The sequence below is a fragment of the Oncorhynchus nerka genome, linkage group LG27, assembly GCF_034236695.1.
Source record: "Oncorhynchus nerka isolate Pitt River linkage group LG27, Oner_Uvic_2.0, whole genome shotgun sequence".
Lineage (NCBI taxonomy): Eukaryota > Metazoa > Chordata > Actinopteri > Salmoniformes > Salmonidae > Oncorhynchus > Oncorhynchus nerka.
Window position 1 is genome coordinate 42042265 of NC_088422.1, and position 19733 is coordinate 42061997.

At 42.9% G+C, this 19733-nt stretch overlaps 1 protein-coding gene across 2 annotated transcripts in view; it reads right to left on the minus strand.

Moving 5' to 3' along the window:
* unc5db (unc-5 netrin receptor Db) overlaps positions 1-19733 on the minus strand; it is a 229237-nt gene that overhangs the window by 16231 nt on the left and 193273 nt on the right. Inside the window, exons 6-11 of one of the 2 annotated variants that reach the window (XM_029638243.2) lie at positions 17060-17227; positions 14834-14998; positions 13642-13674; positions 12169-12354; positions 9293-9676; positions 2638-2722 (exon numbers count right to left, since the gene is read on the minus strand). In XM_029638243.2, coding sequence (XP_029494103.1) covers positions 2638-2722; positions 9293-9676; positions 12169-12354; positions 13642-13674; positions 14834-14998; positions 17060-17227 — 1021 coding nt within the window. The remainder of the gene's footprint in view (positions 1-2637; positions 2723-9292; positions 9677-12168; positions 12355-13641; positions 13675-14833; positions 14999-17059; positions 17228-19733) is intronic. The other variant, XM_029638246.2, reaches the window with a different exon arrangement.

Here is a 19733-nt window from a genome sequence, read left to right on the forward strand (position 1 = left end):
TCCAGAACCTTGAGTGATTGAGCGAGTGAGTGCGGTGGAAAGTTCACCGCGTCAAGATGCAGTGTGACATTAAACAAATAACCCAAGGCATAAACAATGACAGAAATAATATTGTAGCAGATGAAAACTTAATTATTTCAGTAAGATTGCCACATACAGTACCAGTCAAACGTTTGGACACACCTACTCATGCAAGGGTTTTTCTTTATTTGTACTATTTTCTACATTGTAGAATAATAGCAAAGACATCAAAACTATGAAATAACACATACGGAATCATGTAGTAACCAAAAAAATGAAAAGTGATTTAACAAATCAAAATATATTTTATATTTTTCAAAGTAGCCACCTATTACAGTACCTTGATGACAGCTTTGGAGGTGTTTCCAAAGCTGTCCTTGATGACACAGTAGGTGTGTCCAAACTTTTGACTGGTAATGTGCTCTAGTGTGGATTGCCCAACAATGGTTAAGATCTTTCAGGATTCACTTCTCACAGTCAATGTATACTGTACAATACAGACACCTTTCAGACTTCCCAAACATTTTCAACATCTGAACCAGTCAGTACATCTATTGATAAAACATAATATATATGTTTCATTTCATTGACTTGCAGTTACATGATTGTGAATACGCTAGTAAAATACACGAATAAATAGCAATAAAATATGTGATTGCATATTCCGTGCTGATGATGACTATTTCTATTCATATAACCTTCACCTCACACAGTTAACCTGTACCTGTTTGATACAGATGAGAGCTCACTGCTCACGTCAATCACCGTGCTGTTTTAATAGTAGCCCTGGCTGGTTTTTGAATGGTCCAGCGAGAGTTCTGACGATCCTTTAGTCAACAATGAAGAGCCTGATCACACATTCAACGGCAAGAGTAGCTAAGCAAGGAACAGATTAGCTGGACTTTAAGTAGCTGCCTACCACTTATGACTGAGAGGAGTCTAGAAGCAGCAGCACCTAAAAGTATCCTGCCTGAGTCCGAAATGGTACCCTCTTCTGTTTATAGTGCACTACTTTTGACCAGGGCCCATAAGGCTCTGGTCAAAAGTCGTTTGCTATATAGGGAATGGGGTGCCATTTGGGACGGACCCCTCTCTTTTTCAATTCCACTTGTCATCATCATGAAGGGTCCTGTACCAACGTACGGCTCGGCTTCCTCCCTGGCCCTAGATGAGGTGCATTACTCAAAGTGACTGATGACTCACTCTTCAGGGACTGGGGAGCCATGCAAAGTGGCCTATTGGGCCACGACGCCACAGAGAGAGCGGAGGCAGCGTGGGGCTTAATAAATGCACACATTAACATGCTCCATTAGCTTCACCTTTATTTGCTTGTACTCTCCTACCTGCCTGTCCAACTGGGTTTTTGTCCATTTTTTAAGGCGACGCATAGGCACACGTTATGGGCAGAGAATGGGGACATTCATCACATTGGTACCGAAGAGTGAAAGCTGTACGTTATGGACTACAATTGGCTGCACATACCAAGCTATGATTGAATGTTTCATCTATCCCTTTTAGCCTCTCTCTTTCTCAAATAAAGAAATGTATACAGTTAAATTAAACGAACATTTACATTACTAAATGACATCTTTGAAGTACTTGTTTTACTCATGAGCTCAAGAGAATGAGGGATACTAAGATATAAACTGGACAACCATATTCTCTCCCTGTGGCATTCAAAATGAATGCTATGTTGAAACCATTACAATAGTTCCTGCCAGAGACAGTCAGTGACATCCCACCTGCAGATCGAATGGACAAATGACCCGAGGGGGCTTTAGGAGAGCTCACAAATCTTTCCAAAATGGCACTCTATTCGCTATATACAGTAGTGAGACTACTTTTGTCCAGAGTCTTATGGGTCTTGGTCAAAAGTAGTCTCCCTATAACGGGAAAGGGGGCACAGCCACAGTCTGTCCCTGTGGGGTGTTATTGAGGCTAACTAGAAGGTACAGTGGCCGGGCAGGGGAGCCATGTCATCCTCAAGTGGGTGAGATGTATTGCACAGCCCGGCCATGACCGCATTCCCACACCATCTTGGCAGAGCCAAGGAGAAAACACCTGGCATCCAGAACTTCAGCAAAGACCATTTCGAATGTAGGTCTTTAAATTCACAAGTTGTTGTAGGAATGTGGGTGTACAAAACAGGTGGCTCTAGCTTTGAAATACAAACAGATCTTTTTTTGTTTGTTAGACCAACACCAACTCAAACTCCACACATCAACACTTTACCTATTTGAAGTAAGCTAGACTAAATGAATCAAGACTACATTGGGAATAAATCCACATTGCTCCACATGAGCTGCACTTTCTTTGTTGCACATGAGAGATCAAAGCTGGAATATCACCCGCGAGGTCACAGTGGAAATGATCAGCCTGATCTTGCCACCTAAATGATTCGTGTGGAGAGTGCTAGATAATCTGTGGTGCTCGCTGGGTCCATCTGCCAGAGACCTCCGTATTTGTAACGTTTTTAACTCATGAGGCTAAAACAGGTGAGGAAGGGTGAACAAGTAGCATTGTTCAGCTGATAAAGAATGGTAAGGCTTGATGATGAAAGATGAGGAAGTAGAGAGCGACTGACATACAGATACAGGTCATGAGATCTGCTCTCACCTGGACTCTCCCTGATTTATCACCATGTACATCTCCCAGGAAGTGTCCTCAGTGATCGCACCATGGGGAACCAGCAGGCTGACTCCTGCAAGACACAACAACAGAGTCAACAACGATAACAACAAAACACTAAATATGTCTTTGAGATGCCTGTATATACTGTAGTTGAGCATAACACGGATTCCTTCTATACTGAACAAAAATATAAACGGAACATGCAACAATTACAATATGCTATTAAGTTACAGTTCATATAAGGAAATCATTCAATTGAAAGAAGGAAATGAGGCCCTAATCTATGGACTTCACATGACTGGGTAGGAGTGCAGCCATGGATGGGCCTGGGAGGGCATAGGACCACCCACTTGAGAGAAAGGACCAGCCACTGGGGAGCCAGGCCCTGCCAATCAGAATTGGTTTCCCCCCCACAAAAGGGCTTTATTATAGACCGAAACACTTTTCAGTTTCATCAGCTATACAGGTGGCTGGTCTCAGACGATCCCGCAGATAAAGAAGCCGGATGTGGAAGTCCTGGACTGCCATGGTTACACATTGTATGCGGTTATGAGGCCGGTTGATTGCCAAATTCTCTAAAACAATGTTGGAGGTGGCTTATGGTAGAGAAATGAATATTCAATTCTCTGGCAACAGCTCTGGTGGAAATTCCTGCAGTCAGCATGCCAATTACACACTCCCTCAAAGCTTGAGACATCTGTGGGATTGTGTTGTATGACAAAACAGCACATTTTAGAGTGGCCTTTTATTGTCCACAGCACTTGTGTAATGATCATGTTGTTTAATCAGCTTCTTGATATGGCACACTTGTCAGGTGGATTGATTATCTTCATATGGCTGCAGGGGCAGTATTGAGTAGCTTGGATGAAAAGGTGCCCATTGTAAACGGCCAGCTCCTCAGTCTCACTTGCTAATATATGCATATTATTATTTGTATTGAATAGAAAACACTCTAAACTTTCCAAAACCGTCGTAAAAAATTGTCTGTGAGTATAACAGAACTGATATTGCAGGTGAAACCCTGAGGAAAATCAAAACAGGAAGTGGCTTCTATTTTGAAAACTCCATGTTCCATAGCCTCCCTTTGCTGGATTTAAAGGGATATGAACCAGATTACTTTTCCTATCGCTTCCTCAATGTGTCAACAGTCTTCAGCATAGTTTCAGGCTTTTATTTTGAAAAGTGAGCCAGAACGATAACATCGCGTCAAGTGGTCACATGAGTTTTGCTCGCGCAACAGCGTTTGGGCAGCCATTGCTTTTCCCTCTCCTACTGTGAAAGACATTTGCGATTGATATATTATCGATTATATATTTTAAAAACAACCTGAGGATTGATTATAAAACATGTTTCTGTGGACATTATGGAAACTATTTGGAATTTTCGTCTGCATTGTTGTGACCGCTCTTTCCTGTGGATTTCTGAACATAACGTGACAAACAAACGTAGGGATTTTGGATATAAATATAATCTTTATGGAACAAAAGGAACATTTGTTGTGTACCTGGGAGTCTCGTGAGTGAAAACATCCGAAGATCATCAAAGGTAAACAATTAATTTGATTGCTTTTCTGATTTTCGTGACCAAGCTTCCTGATGCTAAGTGTACTTAATGTTTTGTTGTGCGATCAATAAATTTACACAAACGCTTGGATTACTTTCGCTGTAAAGCATAATTTCAAAATCTGACACGACAGGTGGATTAACAAAAGGCTAAACTGTGTTTTCCTATATTGCACTTGTGATTTCATGAATATAAATATTCGTAGTAATATTTATTGAATGTAGCGCTATGCTATTCAGCGGTTGTTGATGGCACTTATCCCGATAGGAAGATTGCAGCCATAACAGGGGTATAAGCAAATTTGAGAAAAATAAGCTTTCGTGCTTATGGAAAATTTCTGGGCTCTTTTATTTCAGCTCATGAAACACGGGAACAACACTTTACATGTGCCTTGCTAAACTATTCTGACCCCTTGGAGTTCTTCAGATTTTATTGTGTTACAAAGTGGGATTAAAATGGATTTAATGGTCATGTTTTGTCAAGAATCTATAAATAAAGTTAACATCCTTATTAACTAAAATATACTAAAATATACTGTAGTTGTCGCATAAGTATTCACCCCCTTTATTAAGGCAAGCCTAATTAGTTTAGAAGTAAACGTTAGCTAAGCAAATCACATAAATCACATGGGGTTGACATGATTTTGAATGAACACTTCCTCTGTCCCCATCCATAAAACATCTTTAAGGTCCCTCAGTCAAGTATTGAATTTTAAGCACAGATTCAACTACAAAGACCAGGGAGTTTTTAGAATGCCTCAAAGGGCAGTGATTGGTAGATGTGTAACAATAACAAATCAGGCATTAAATATCTCTTTAAGCATGGTCAAGTAAATAATTTTGCTGCAATGCTTGAGGCGTCCCTACAGATCCGCGTTTGATCCCAGGCTGTGTCACTACCATCTGTGACCCGGGAGTCCCATATGGCGGCGCACAATTTGCCCACCGTCGTCCGGTTTAGGGGAGGGTTTGGCTGCGGGGGACTTTAGTTGGCTCATCGCGCTCTAGCGACTCCTTTGTGGCGGGTCGGGCACCTGCAGGCTGCTTCGGTCGTCAGTTGAACGGTGTTTCCTCCGACACAACAGTGCGGCTGGCTTCCGGGTTAAGCGGGTGGGTGTTAAGAAGTGCGGTTTGGCGGGTCATGTTTCAGAGGATTGAATGACTCGACCTTCGCCTCTCCCGCCGGGAAGTTGCAGTGATGAGACAAGATCGTAATTGGATCACAATTGAATATCACAAAATACATCCCAGTCACATCAAAGACACAGTCGTCCTTCTGAACTGAGCGGTAGGACAGGAATGAAACTGCTCAGGGACGTTACCTTGAGGCCATTGGTGATTTTAAAGGGTTCAATAGCTGTGAAAACTGAGGATGGATCAAAATGATTGTAGTGACTCACAATAATGACCTAAATGACAGAGTGAAAAGAAGAATATTAATAAATATACAGAATAAAAATATTCCAAAACATGCATCTTGTATGAAAAAGGCACGAAAGGAATACTGAAAAAAAAGAACACAGCAAATGAATACACTTTTTGCCTTTATGTTTAGGGCAAATCCCAAACAACACATCACCGAGTAACTGCCTCTTTATTTTCAAGCATGGTGGTGGCTGCATCATGGTATGGGTATGCTTGACATCAGCAAATACTTGGGAGTTTTTCAGGAAAAAAATAAATGGGATGGAGCTAAGCACAGGCAAAATAAGAGGAAAACCTGCTTCAGTCTGCTTTACACCAGAGACTGGGACAGGAATTCACCTTTCATCAGGACAACAACCTAAGGCCATATCCACAGTGCCTTCTGAAATTATTCAGACCCCTTGACTTTTTCCACATTTTGATACGTTACAGCCTTATTCTAAAATGGGTTATATGGCACCCAATAATGACAAAGCGAAAACAGGTTTTTAGAAATGTTTGCAAATGTATTAAAAATAATATCAGAAATATCTTATTTACATAAGTATTCAGACCCTTTGCTATGAGACTCAAAATTGAGCTCTGGTGCTTCCTGTTGCCATTGATCATCCTTGAGATGTTTCTACAACTTGATTGGAGTCCCCCTGTGGTAAATTCAATTGATTGGACATGATTTGGAAAGGCACACACCTGTCTATATAAAGTCCCACAGTTGGCAGTACATGTCAGAAAAAAAAACAAGCCATGAGGTTGAAGGAATTGTCCGTAGCGCTCCGAGATAGGATTGTGTCGAGGCACATATCTGGAGCATTGAAGATCCCCAAGAACACAGTGGCCTCAATCATTATTAAATGGAAGAAGTTTGGAACCACCAAGAGTAATCAGGGGAGAAGGGCCTTGGTCAGGGAGGTGATGGTCACTCTGAATCCGATGGTCACAGAGTTCTAATTCCCCTGTGGAGATGGGAGAACCTTCCAGAAGGACAACCATCTCTGCAGAACTCCACCAATCAGGTCTTTATGGTACAGTGGCCAGACGGAAGCCACTCCTCAGTAAAAGGCACATGACAGTCCGCTTGGAGTTTGCCAAATGTCACCTAAAGACTCTCAGACCATGAGAAACAAGATTATCTGGTCTGATGAAACCAAGATTGAACTCTTTGCCTGATTGCCAAGCGTCACATCTGGATGAAACCTGGCCCCATCCCTATGGTGAAGCGTGGTGGTGGCACCATCATGCTGGGTAATGTTTTTCAGCAGCAGGGACTGGGAGACTAGTCAGGATCGAGGCAAAGATGAACGGAGAAAAGTACAGAGACATCATTGATGAAAACCCGCTCCGGAGCACTCAGAACCTTAGACTGAGGCAAAGGTTCACCTTCCAACAGGACAACGACCCTAAGAACACAGCCAAGACAACTCAATGTCCTTGAGTGGCCCAGCTAGAGCCCGGACTCAAACCCGATCGAACATCTCTGGAGAGACCTGAAAATAGCTGTGCAGCAACGCTCCCCATCCAACCTGGCAGAGCTTGAGAGGATCTGCAGAGAAAAATGGGAGAAACTCCCCAAATGCAGGTGTGTCAAGCTTGTAACATCATACCAAAGAAGACTTGATGCTGTAATCACTGTCAAAGGTCCTACAACAAAGTACTGAGTAAAGGGTCTGAATACTTATGTAAATGTAATATTTAAGGTTTTAAATGAATTAGCAAACATTTGTAAAACCTGTTTTCATTATGGGGTATTGTGTGTAGATTGATGAGGAAAACACACAAATTAATCAATTTTACAATAATGGTGTAACGTAACAAAATGTTGAAACAGTCAAGGGGTCTGAATACTTTCCGAAGGCGATATACACTGGAGTTGCTTACCAAGAAGACAGTGACTGTTCCTGAGTGGCCACGTTACAGTTTTGACTTGCTGCAAATCTATCCCCAATATCTTGAAAGAGCTTGAAGAATAATGGGCAAATATTGTATCATCCATGTGGGCAAAGCTCTTAGAGGCTTACCCAATAAAACTCACAGCTGTAATCGATGCCAAAGGTGTTTCTAAAATGTATTGACTCAGGGAGCTGAATACTTATGTAACAACTATATATATATATATATATTTTTTTTATTAATAAAAAATATTTATATCTCACATTTTTCTTACACTTTGACAGACTATTTTGTGTAGATTGTTGGGGGAAAAATACAACTAATCCCACTTTGTAACACAATAAAATGTGAAGAAATCCAAGGGGTTTGAATACTTTTGCAAGGTACTGTAGGACTAGACATTCAATATTGCGCATCAGCTCAACCACACAGCTTCATAGCACCATTCATATATTGGAAACAATACCACTTACAATGCCTAAAAACCCTGTCTGAAACCTTACAAAGGGTTAGCGAAGACTGGGGTACTTCAGCTGTAGAGGAGATTCCATGTCTGCCTGTCGATAAAACAGCAATGGAAGTGTTTTGTCATCCCCCTGTCTGTCATCTCCCCTCTTGCAAATCAAGCAGTTATAGCGTTCACCTGCCACCCTGTCAGATGTTTCACTGGGGGATGGCTGCGCAGGAGCCCTCCAGGACCTCTTCAATCCCCAGAGTGACAGGGAACAACATCCTTAGCCCAGAGGATTATGCTCACACCGCCAAAGTTTGATCATCATCAGTTTACGTCCCACAGGACTGACTGATGTCTGAGCTTGTACTGAACGTTGTCGGTCTGCGTGTGTGCGCACACATGTTCATGTGCGTTTACACTTGTGCTTGAGCGTGTAGGACATGTATTCATCCTGAAAGAAGAGACTGGCAGTTAGCCAAGTGTTGGCCATGTATGGTCGTCTGTTCAGCATCGTTAACGACATTGTAGATGTGAGAGTGGTCCACTTGACCGCTGTGACTCTCTCCCCTCACACACAACCATCAGACTGAAGGAGTCTGATTTTCCTGTGCCTCTCCATCAGTGCCTCTCCAACAAAGCTGAGGGCCCTACACACACTAGGGACCGGGAGAGAGATGTCAAAAGCTACAGTTCACATGGAACTGTTGACCCCTGACAACTGTGGCAGTCCTCATAGAAAACTCATCTACTCCCTCCACTCATTGTCTATGATAAGAGGCCTGACCCCCGTTTGCCTGGGAGGGCTGGTGGGAATGTAGAGGAATCACAAACAGCTATACTAGCTTCCTGTACTTGACCTACCTGGGAAACAACATTAATGAATCCTACTGTACTGTAGCAACATGCATTAGACTCTAGAGAGATTAAAGGGACCTGGTCTGAGTCCAAAATGGCACCCCACTGTTTTCATAGTGCACTACCTTTGACCAGGGCCCATAGACAATAGGGTGCCATTTGAGATGTGTCCCTGGTTTCACTAACCAAGACATTCACTTAGACTACCTCTACTTGTAATTAGTCAAGAGTGTGCATGTTTTTGCTAAACTGAGAACTTTATTTTCCATTAGAATAGAATAAAACATGCTAGAATGAGATATTAGCACAGAGTAGCCATCATCAGAGAACAGTCTACCCATCTCTCTTCATTAAACCCATGTACTGTACTTTACCAGTATTTGGCAGCACAAACTGTTTAATTCAGCTTTAAACACAGCTTCAAGTGTAATTCAGTCTTTAAACACATTGAACTCACCAGTATTTGGCACCACCAACCGGCCGCCCAGATGCCCAAACACGCCCGTGGTTCTCATCTGATCTTTAGTGGGGGTGAGGGGGGGCCCGTTGGGGGTGAGCAGGCCCTTCTTGGTGCTCCGTCTCTCCACAGTGCTGTTGCTGTAGTCTCGGTTCAGCCCCCTGGGGAAGGTCTCGGGCGGATGGCCTTTGGGAGCGTGGTACTCAGCGCGGTCGGCCACACCTAGTGAAACCATAAAGGAGCTCTGAACTTTGACCTTGTTGTCTGGTAGGGGGTCAAAGAGCTCTTTATTGTCTATGGAGTCCTTGAAGCAGATGGGGCTGCTATAAGTCCGGCCCACTGTCAGTTCTGGCTGCAGAGAGGAGTTGAGAAGCAGTGGGCTCCCTAGAGAGATGGAGTGGAACACACAGCCACAAAGTCATGCCGTCATCTAAATACCCTAGCTCTCTCTGCTGGAGCCATTGGCTGAAGTGAAGTCCACTGAGCAGGGAGCACACTCTGTCAACTGATGGAAAACAGGCTTTTAGTGTGAATAACATGTCAGGGTATGTGACTAACACAGAGTTACGGTACAGGTAAATAACCTGGATAAAAGATACTGTAGCTATCCAGGTCAGGGCTGAGTCATAGTCACTGGTCAGAGGTAGATTTAATTACCAAGCATACACAGCTTGATTGCCATAATCCATCTGTTGGAGTCAGTTCCTCTCTGTACACAAAGTCATCCTCCTGGAGGACACAGTCCTTCTCTGTCTGTGGTCACAGCACAGTGCTGGGGTTGTGTGTGTGTGTGTGTGTGTGTGTGTAAGTGTGTAAGTGTGTGTGTGTGTGTGTGTGTGTGTGTAAGTGTGTGTAAGTGTGTGTGTGGCTGGGAAGGTGCTAAGGAGGTCTGGGGTGACCGTCCTGTAAATGAGGGTCCTTCAGCTCTCATAATCAACTCAACCGTCCAAGGAGGTGGTCTTCATCCACAGCCATTAGACGCCTGACCATACTGCCAAACACCGCATGCATCTATCTGGCACATCCAGACATTAGGGCCCCAGGACTCCCTGTGCCAAGATAACGGAGGAGTCACAAAGTCATTGCTGCCCAGCTGCTGCCTGGCGAGGGGCATAAGGCAGGAGGCTAATGTTTTATTTTTAGGGGAATCGTTAATTGCTGGGGGGCTTGATTTGTGTCATGCTTTCAGGGTGTGTTTGTTTCTACTGAAAGACTAACTAGAGGGTATTGTTCAATCAAGGGCTTCTCCTTGTAACTTCCTCGTCTAGTCTAGTGCTGGAAAATGCGTAACAGGATGAAAGTATACAATTGAACCATTTTGAAATCTATTGCACTTCAATCAAACACATTAAAGGATATCATGGGAAATGTTGCATTTGACGGAACTGAGCAGTGTGAAATATTACTGATCAGTGGTGATTTGCTACTGATTGCAGTAGACATAGTAGCGGACTATTGAGAAAATTCATATAGATCACGCAGAAGAAAAAAAAAATCCAGTGGCCGTTGGCCAAACTTTCAATCTGGCATGCATACTTTTTTCTTCTTCTCAGCGCAGTGGAAATGGTAGAGCAAAACGGAATTGAAGAGGAGGTGGGAAGACAGAAGTTAATGAAATGGACCTCACGTTGAATACCTTGAGGGATAGGTTTGGAATTGGACCTCTGATTAAAAAAAGAAAAAAAAGAAAATGGCTCATGGCCAGCAGTAATGCAGAGACAGGGTCAGGCCTAAAGATTCATTCACCACTCCGCCTTAGACACACCCCCTCATGTGGCAGGAACTAAAGCATTTAAGGGACTTAAAATGAATTAAAAAGGCATGAAAAGCTACTAATTTCTTATGAAGAACACACTTGAGAAAAGCTGTTTCTCTCTCTCTGTGTATTGCCGTATATTATTGTGATTATGAAAAATCAACCTGAATAAGGTCGACTGGGGGGAACAGTCAGGAAAAAGATTATATTTTTTGCTATTCATTTGTGTTTCTTTCCTTCCCTCTGTAAAAGAAGGATCCAGACGGGAAATGGGAAAGCGGATAATATGAGCTATATTTCTTCTGCTCCATTAGCAAGCTGATGGAGAGGGGAATGGGATGGAGTGATGGTGGCCGGTGGAGGGCACAGCAGGCGGCTCCTGAAAAGCTGGCCTATTTAAATAGGATTGATAGCCTGCCGGATGTAGCGCTCCACAGTCCCCCATCTTTCCCTTCCCGCCCTGCGCGTGTTGAGGGGCTAGGCATGAGTGTCAACCCAGGCCTTGGGAGCAGTGGATGTAGTGGGCTCAGCATGGCTCCGGCAGGGCTTTTCACAGTGGTGTCACATCCAGCCAGGATTTATCACCCGCTTCTGCAATGGCTATCGCTTGTGCTAACCCAGAAGTGTCATTGACAGTAATAGGAAGGATGCCTGGGACAAGCCACAGCCCCAGACACTGTTATGAACAGAAGTTATTGCTGTGCACAACAAAAATGCAATTGATGTTCAGTGTTCCATGCTTTTCACATTTATCCATCAGTGGATTTGGCTGGGGCTATCTGACGGCGGGGAAGGGGGATTGGTTGCTTGACAGTCATGCGTGTGTGTGGTCTGCGGCCAGGTGGACACAGGATGTGTCTGTCAAAGATTGATTACCTATCTCGGCAATAACAGAAGAACTGGTCTGTCAAAATAGAAGGACAGATCCTTTCAGCGCTTATGAGAATATACATTTGAGGCAGATGTGCAGGGTTTGCACAGTGCCGCCTCAATGCAAACACATGCAATCAATCACCAGCAGAAGCAGCCTGTCAAAAGGGTCCTTGAAAAATCCTGCCTACCGTTTGGCCTTGTGGGCACCTGGCATGTCTCCATAAAGTGAAAGGCAGCGCTAGGTCACCTTGTCTGGTGGTCTTGAAGGTGAAAGACTGGAAGCCCCCGGTGAGCGCGGATGAGTCGATGACGTCAACGCCGTAGTTACTCTGGCTCCTCCTGTACAGCATGACGGCCACCACAAGGACAGCCACGACTATGACTCCCGACCCCAGCCCAGAGTAGAGAGCCACGTCGTTGGAGCCGTCCATACCTGGTACACACACAGACCAACACAGAAACAACAGTCTCAATGGATGTTTGCTAAGTGTAAACAATAACATGCACGAAGTTCAAATAAGGTACAGTACAGAGACACTGAAGAGGAAAATGTGAGAATGGTGATGGTAGTGATTATTTTGTGGTGACATTCTGAGGCATCTAAAATAGTAATTAAAATACACAGTATTGTATTTGACTAGGAGCTTTTGGAGAGAAGTGAATTCATTTGAAAGCACAGTGTAGAGCACTTTGATGACTGTCCATCCCAAGACACAGTTCAACTGCTCATCCAACAGGCTCATCTTCCTATGCTACATTATGCAGTACACAGAGGACTAGATGAGCATGCAGAAGAATCTCGCCTCTACACTGCAGTTACACAAGACATTCATAAAGCTGTTAACAGTGAGAGTGAGAGGGGTATAACTGCCTTCAGACCCACTAGTCTATATCCAATAAGCCTAATGGTACATATTAAACTACATAGTATGGCCCAATGGTCAATGTCTGACAGTGACAGGAAATGATCCGAAGCAAATTAATTTAGAGTAGCCCCGTTAGTATGATCACTCACCAGATGTCCGTCTCCCCCTTCTAGAACTCTCCACTGAATTGTTTGACCCAGAATGCATTGCAAACCAGGCACAGTGAGTGAGCCTGTCTGTCAGTCTAATGAAGTCTCATTACAATCACTGCTGAGGCTCCAGTCAAGGTAGCACCTGAATCATTTCAGGAGGTGTCAGGCGGTATGCAAGGGGAAGAGAGTGTCTGAGCTGAGACCCACCAGGGGAATACAAGTGAGGATACACTGCAAATTGGTCAAATTAGCTTGTTTGCATAATTACACTGCATTAATCCCTTACAATATAGCATATGTTCAGTTGTCACAACCGATCAATCTCTCGACTCAATCCGAGAAGAAGAGCACGTTGTGATGTCACACTCGTGAAGCGTGAACAGCTGACTGATAGAATGGTAGAACCTGGTTATAGTAAAATAGATCCTATTCAATTACTCTAATTACTAATTCTACGGTTATAGTTCTGTTCAGAACCTGACTACAAGGGTTTTGGATGGGTGTGATGGTTGTATAAAATGCAGGGAAATTAAAGTTAACTAATAGGTAGATGTCTAAATAAAAAAGCTTCTCATAAAAAAGAAGAAGCTGTTAAATATTCTGATTCTGGTTTCCTGAACTTTCACAAATGAGGTAGACAAGCTACCCTGTTTAAAGAGTTGGGGATTGAAAATAAAATAAATGCAGAAAGGAAGGACTCACTTTGAGGTTTAACATCATGCAGCAGCTTTCCATCTGCAAAGACAGACACAGAATGAGACAGAAAAGAGAGAGAGACAGAGGGGATTAAACGCCAGCCCTGGTTGTGTCCCAAATGGCACCCTATTCCCTTTATAGTGGACTACTTCCCTACAAAAGTAGTGCCCTATAAGGGGGGTGGGGGGAGTTGCCATTTGGGACGCATGCAGAGCGAGGTGATTAAACGCCAGCCCTGTGTGAGTGAGGTATCCTACTAGTGCACTTCTTTCTGACTCAAATCATGTGGAGAGGCCCTACCACTGAGATATGCTAATACAGATACAGACTGCCCAGATAATGATGCATGGCTTCATTACCAGACTCAATATCCACATGGATAGAAGTGGCCAAGGGAGAGACTGGCAAATGGGTCTAAAAAATACCATGATTATCTCTCTCCTTAACAAAGAGAAACATTTCAAATATTTTCAGAAATTGTATTTTTACCAATGGAAAATTGGAGCTTACCAATACTTCTACCAGACTAGGCCAAAATACCAGTCCTACTTTTTAAAACATGTTGATGCCTCTTTCTTTTATCCAATTCAGGGACTGTATGTGTGTAAGATTTCCCTTTAGTCAGGTAATTACTGTCACAGTTTGTGACCCTTAATATTACATCATGGACCCCATTTTGACAACGCAAGCGTGACTCTAGTTTGCAGTAGATCAGACCATGTGTTACTCTATATTTATTTCAAAACCTCTCATTGCGCAACATTCATGAGTTTATCACTAAATTATGCAAATGTGAAATGAAGCATCACGGGTGCGGGTAATACACTGCATCAGTTACTAAATTGCTTTGACAACCATAGTCAAAACGTTCAAACTGTGGTCAAAACGGAATACACTCTCCATGTCTTCAGCGATCGCTAGAGTATATTCTCCTGTGACACGGGGCACATTTCGCCTGAACACCACAGGAGGGATTACCATAGTGGTATCATGCATCGAGTGCTCCAGCAATGTGGACTCCGTTCCAGTGTGTTTATTTGTCCAGCAAATCCCTGTGGCCAGCTGTTCAGATGTGTTGATTGAGAAGTCATGTTATGATGGGTGTAATGGAGATACGGCTTAATGGAGATGATAGTCGAGGTTAAGATGGCAATGTAGAAAAGAAAGAAATCCTTCAGAGAAGGACTTAGGGACTTACTCTGGGTACACATTCCTCCAGTGCAGTTCTCGGTGGCATTGCTGGGCCCCTCACACATAATGCCCCTGTGCCTGGGCGGTGGGTTATTGCACTCCCTTCTACGCCGTCTTTCACACTGCACACTGCACGCCGTCCACTCACTCCACTTTTCCCAGCCACCGTCAACTGTGGGGGAGGAAATGGAACAAGGAACACACAGACAGACAGAAGGTGAGGCGATGGTCCCTCTCAACGAACATTTAAGTCCACATTAACCCTCAGGTCCTCCTCACATAATGGGATCAATTGTCTCTCTCTCTTTCTGCAGAATGTGAAATGAAATCCCCGATTTAACCGTGCACGTTAAAACTCAGGTTCCTCGGTCGCCGGTGTCATTTGATCTAGGAGGAACCCATATGGTGCCAAAAAGAGATTTCTTGGAAGCACTTTTTCGGCGACCTTAAGCAGTCTCTCCGCACAAGCTCTGACGAAGAAGATTTCTTTTGTAGGATTCCATGAGTTCTATAACCCCTCTGTGTGCATACATATTGTGCTCTCTCTCCATATAGCTTCTTCCCTAATAGATCCAGTCTCCCCCTTGACCTGCGAGGAAACAGTTTAGAATTGTCTGTGAAAATTCACAGTTACATGAACTACTACAAACTATTGTCTGGTGCAGGAATAGACACAGAAAATACATAGGCCTAACATCATTTCTAACCTTTAGACATATAGTGTGAGTTATCACACCCGGTCTCAGGGATGGAAATTCCGTTGGCCTCTATTGAGTTGCATCTTATTTGTGGAACAATCTTCAATATGTTTTTAAATGTGATGTTTTGGTGCCTCTAGGGCAATTCAGAATGCTGATTGAGGACCTTATTATGGATGAATGTGTTTGCTTTATGTACATATATTTTGATATGTGTATTTCTGTCATTTCTGTAGTTCAGGGCTCATCTGTAAAAGAGACATTGGTCTCAGTAGAACTCCCTGATAAAATAAAGGAAATAAAAATACTAAATATTATAATATACAGTTGAAGTCGGAAGTTTACATGCACCTTAGCCAAATACATTTAAACTCAGTTTTTCACAATTCCTGACATTTAATCCGAGTAATAATTCCCTGTTTTAGGCCAGTTAGGATCACCACTTTATTTTAAGAATGTGAAATGTCAGAATAATAGTATAGAGAATTATTTATTTCAGCTTGTATTTCTTTCATCACATTCCTAGTGGGTCAGAAGTTTACATACACTCAATTAGTATTTGGTAGCATTGCCTTTAAATTGTTTAACTTGGGTCAAACGTTTCGGGTAGCCTTCCACAAGCTTCCCACAATAAGTTGGGTGAATTTTGGCCCATTCCTCCTGACACAGCTGGTGTAACTGAGACAGGTTTGTAGGCCTCCTTGCTCGCACACGGTTTTCAGTTCTGCCCACACATTTTCTATAGGATTGAGGTCAGGGCTTTGTGATGTCCACTCCAATACCTTGACTTTGTTGTCCTTAAGCCATTTTGCCACAACTTTGGAAGTATGCTTGGGGTCATTGTCCATTTGGAGACCCATTTGCGACCAAGCTTTAACTTCCTGACTGAGATGTTGCTTCAATATATCCACATAATTGTCTGTCCTCATGATGCCATCTATTTTGTGAAGTGCACCAGTCCCTCCTGCAGCAAAGCACCCCCATAACATGATGCTGCCACCCCCTTTACAGTTGGGATGGTGTTCTTCGGCTTGCAAGCCTCCCCCTTTTTCCTCCAAACATAACGATGGTCATTATGGCCAAACAGTTCTATTTTTGTTTCATCAGACTAGAGCACATTTCTCCAAAAAGTACGATCTTTGTCGCCATGTGCAGTTGCAAACGGTAGTCTGGCTTTTTTTATGGCGGATTTGAAGCAGTGGCTTCTTCCTCGCACATAATATAATAAAGTTGTCATAGTCTTGCATAACCAGATGTTGTATTCACGTTTACTCTGCACGTAGATGCCTGCATGGCAAGCCTACTATATTCATAAAGTCATAAAGTTGAGCATGCTATATATACTGTATGTCCTTGCAAGTCAAATTGCTTTGCCCTTTGAGATATGCCCAATAGATAACAGTATATTTTTGCCTGGTGAAACTGACTGACCTCTGCGAGAAGAGAAACAGAATGTGATCTCGCAAGATCATGATGGTTGAACGAAGCTGTCTATTCACCAGCTCTACAGTACTTCATGGGGCAGAAGGGCTTACTTGGACAGAGCGCATTACAGGTGATCTTCTGCACAGACATGCCCTGGCAGAAAGCTCCTCCGTTGAGCGGGGCAGGGTTGGTACAGGTACGGGAGCGTTTCTGGACACCCCGACCACAGGGCACGTTACAAGGAGACCACTCTGTCCACAGCGACCATCCACCGTTCACTACAGAGAGAGAGAAAGAGATAGGGGTGAGAGAGCGAGAGACAGACAGACCGAGAGAGAGAGAGAGTGAGAGATGGATGGAGAGAGAGATGGATGGAGAGAGAGATGGATAGCGAAAGAAAGAAAGATGGGTGAGCGAGAGCGGGAGGAAGAGAAGGAAACTTAATTTAAACTAATCTAATCTCCCACAGAGTTAACTATATAGAAGTATTAATGACTAGCAATGTTCCATGACTATAAGCTTGAAAATACTGAGTACAGTACATCAAATGTGGAAAATGTGAACTACTCTTCCGTTAATTGTCAGTTCAATTGTCAAAGCTCTTTGAATCAAAGAGAAAAAAACTAAGAATAAAATTGATAAGAGGAATCCATTCAAATAGGCCACTGCACATTAATACAGTCGGGCAGATGAAGTCAGAATGAATGAGAGGTTCTCTTACTAAGTAGTCAACCACTTTGTGGTCTGATTTGTTTGGTCTGTGATTTGTATGAGTGGAGACAAAAAGTTTTCTACCAAATGCTACCAAAGCTTGTGAGCCGCCGCATTGCTCCAAGGCCTCTGGCGAATGCATAATTCATAAGCAACATGTCTTTAAATGAGATTAAGAAACAATAGCACATTCCCTTTCATAACATTTCAGAAATACTGAGGCAGGGAATTAACTCCTTGAATAATACATTTATCTTTCACTCGTGCTGCCAAATATACCGTCATAAAACTGACCATCCTACCGATCCTCGACTTCGGCGATGTCATCTACAAAATAGCCTCCAATACCCTACTCAATAAATTGGATGCAGTCTATCACAGTGCCATCAGTTTTGTCACCAAAGCCCCATTTACTACCCACCACTGCAACCTGTATGCTCTCGTTGGCTGGCCTTCGCTTCATACTCATCGCCAAATCCACTGGCTCCAGGTCATCTACAAGTCTCTGCTTGGTAAAGTCCCCCCTTATCTCAGCTCGCTGGTCACCATAGCAGCACCCAACTGTAGCACGCGCTCCAGCAGGTAAACCAATTCCTCCTTTGGCCACCTCTCCTTCCAGTTCTATGCTGCCAATGATTGGAATGAACTACAAAAATCTCTGGGACTGGAAACACTTATCTCCCTCACTAGCTTTAAGCACCAGCTGTCAAAGTAGCTCACAGATTACTGCACCTGTACAATTTAACCCAAACAACTACCTCTTCCCCTACTGTATTTATTTAGCTCCTTTCACCCCATTATTTATATTTCTACTTTGCACATTCTTCCACTGCAAATCTACCATTCCAGTGTTTTACTTGCTATATTGTATTTACTTCGCCACCATGGCCTTATTTTGCCTTTACCTCCCTTATCTCACCTTTGCTCACATTGTATATAGACTTATTTTTCTATTGTATTTTTTTATTTTTATAATATGTTTATCATTTTACAATAAAAAAATCTAATAAAAAAGACAGCAATACTAACAATGACATTCATTGTACTGTTGAATGGGACGGCCAATTTAGAGGACAAAACAAAACTTAACTCACACATATACAAAATAAAACAAAATCCTATTAGGTGGTACATGTATATGAAGACAGCATATAGTCATTACAAGCAGTGTAGTTAAGCCAAAAATAAATGTTGAGTGGAGTACAGCACAGAGTAGCAGCAGATCGTCAACCCAGTTATGAAGCGGGACTAGACCATTTATCCAGTATCGGCTGCCATATTTTGTAAAACATTGGACTTCTATTGGAGGTATTGTATCGAATCTTTTCCATATGTATTACATTCCCTAAATCCCGTAACCACATTTCAAAGGTAGGTACAGTCTCCAGTTTCCAAAATTGCAATATGAGCCTTTTGGCTAATAGAGTACAAAGAGAGACAGCTTCCCCTTCCTGGTTATTCCCATCAACTGTACCAAACAGAGCGGTCAATGGGTCTGGGGCTAGAACTCTATCAAAGGCTCTAGATAAATAATCAAAAATGAGAGCCCAGTAAACATGTAATTTAGGACATGTCCAGAATAAGTGGGTCAATGTCCCCTCATCCTGCTTGCAATGGCGACAATGTCCGGGAATATTTTATGCAGTTTTACTTTTGAGTAATGTAACCTGTGTATCACCTTAAACTGTACAAGGTTGTGTCTGGCATTCACTGAACTGTGGTTTATATTCCTGAGAGCTTCTACCCAGTCCTCATCTGAGATTTCTGACCCAAGTTCTTGTTCCCAAGCCCTTTTAATGGTGTCTGTGGATACCTCTATGTGGGCCTGTAGCACATCATACAGTCTAGAGACCGACCCTTTTGAATGGGGTTTGACAAGGATCAAGCTATCTAATTGTAGGACTATTTGGCTTCATGCCATACTGTGGGATATGTGTCCTTACGAAATTCCTGATTTGGAGGTATCTGAAATAATGTGTTGTTGGCATGTTGAACTTTCCCTGTAATTGTTGAAATGAAGCTAACTGACCATCTATGTATAGATGACCAATTGTTGTGAGCCCCTTCTCCCTC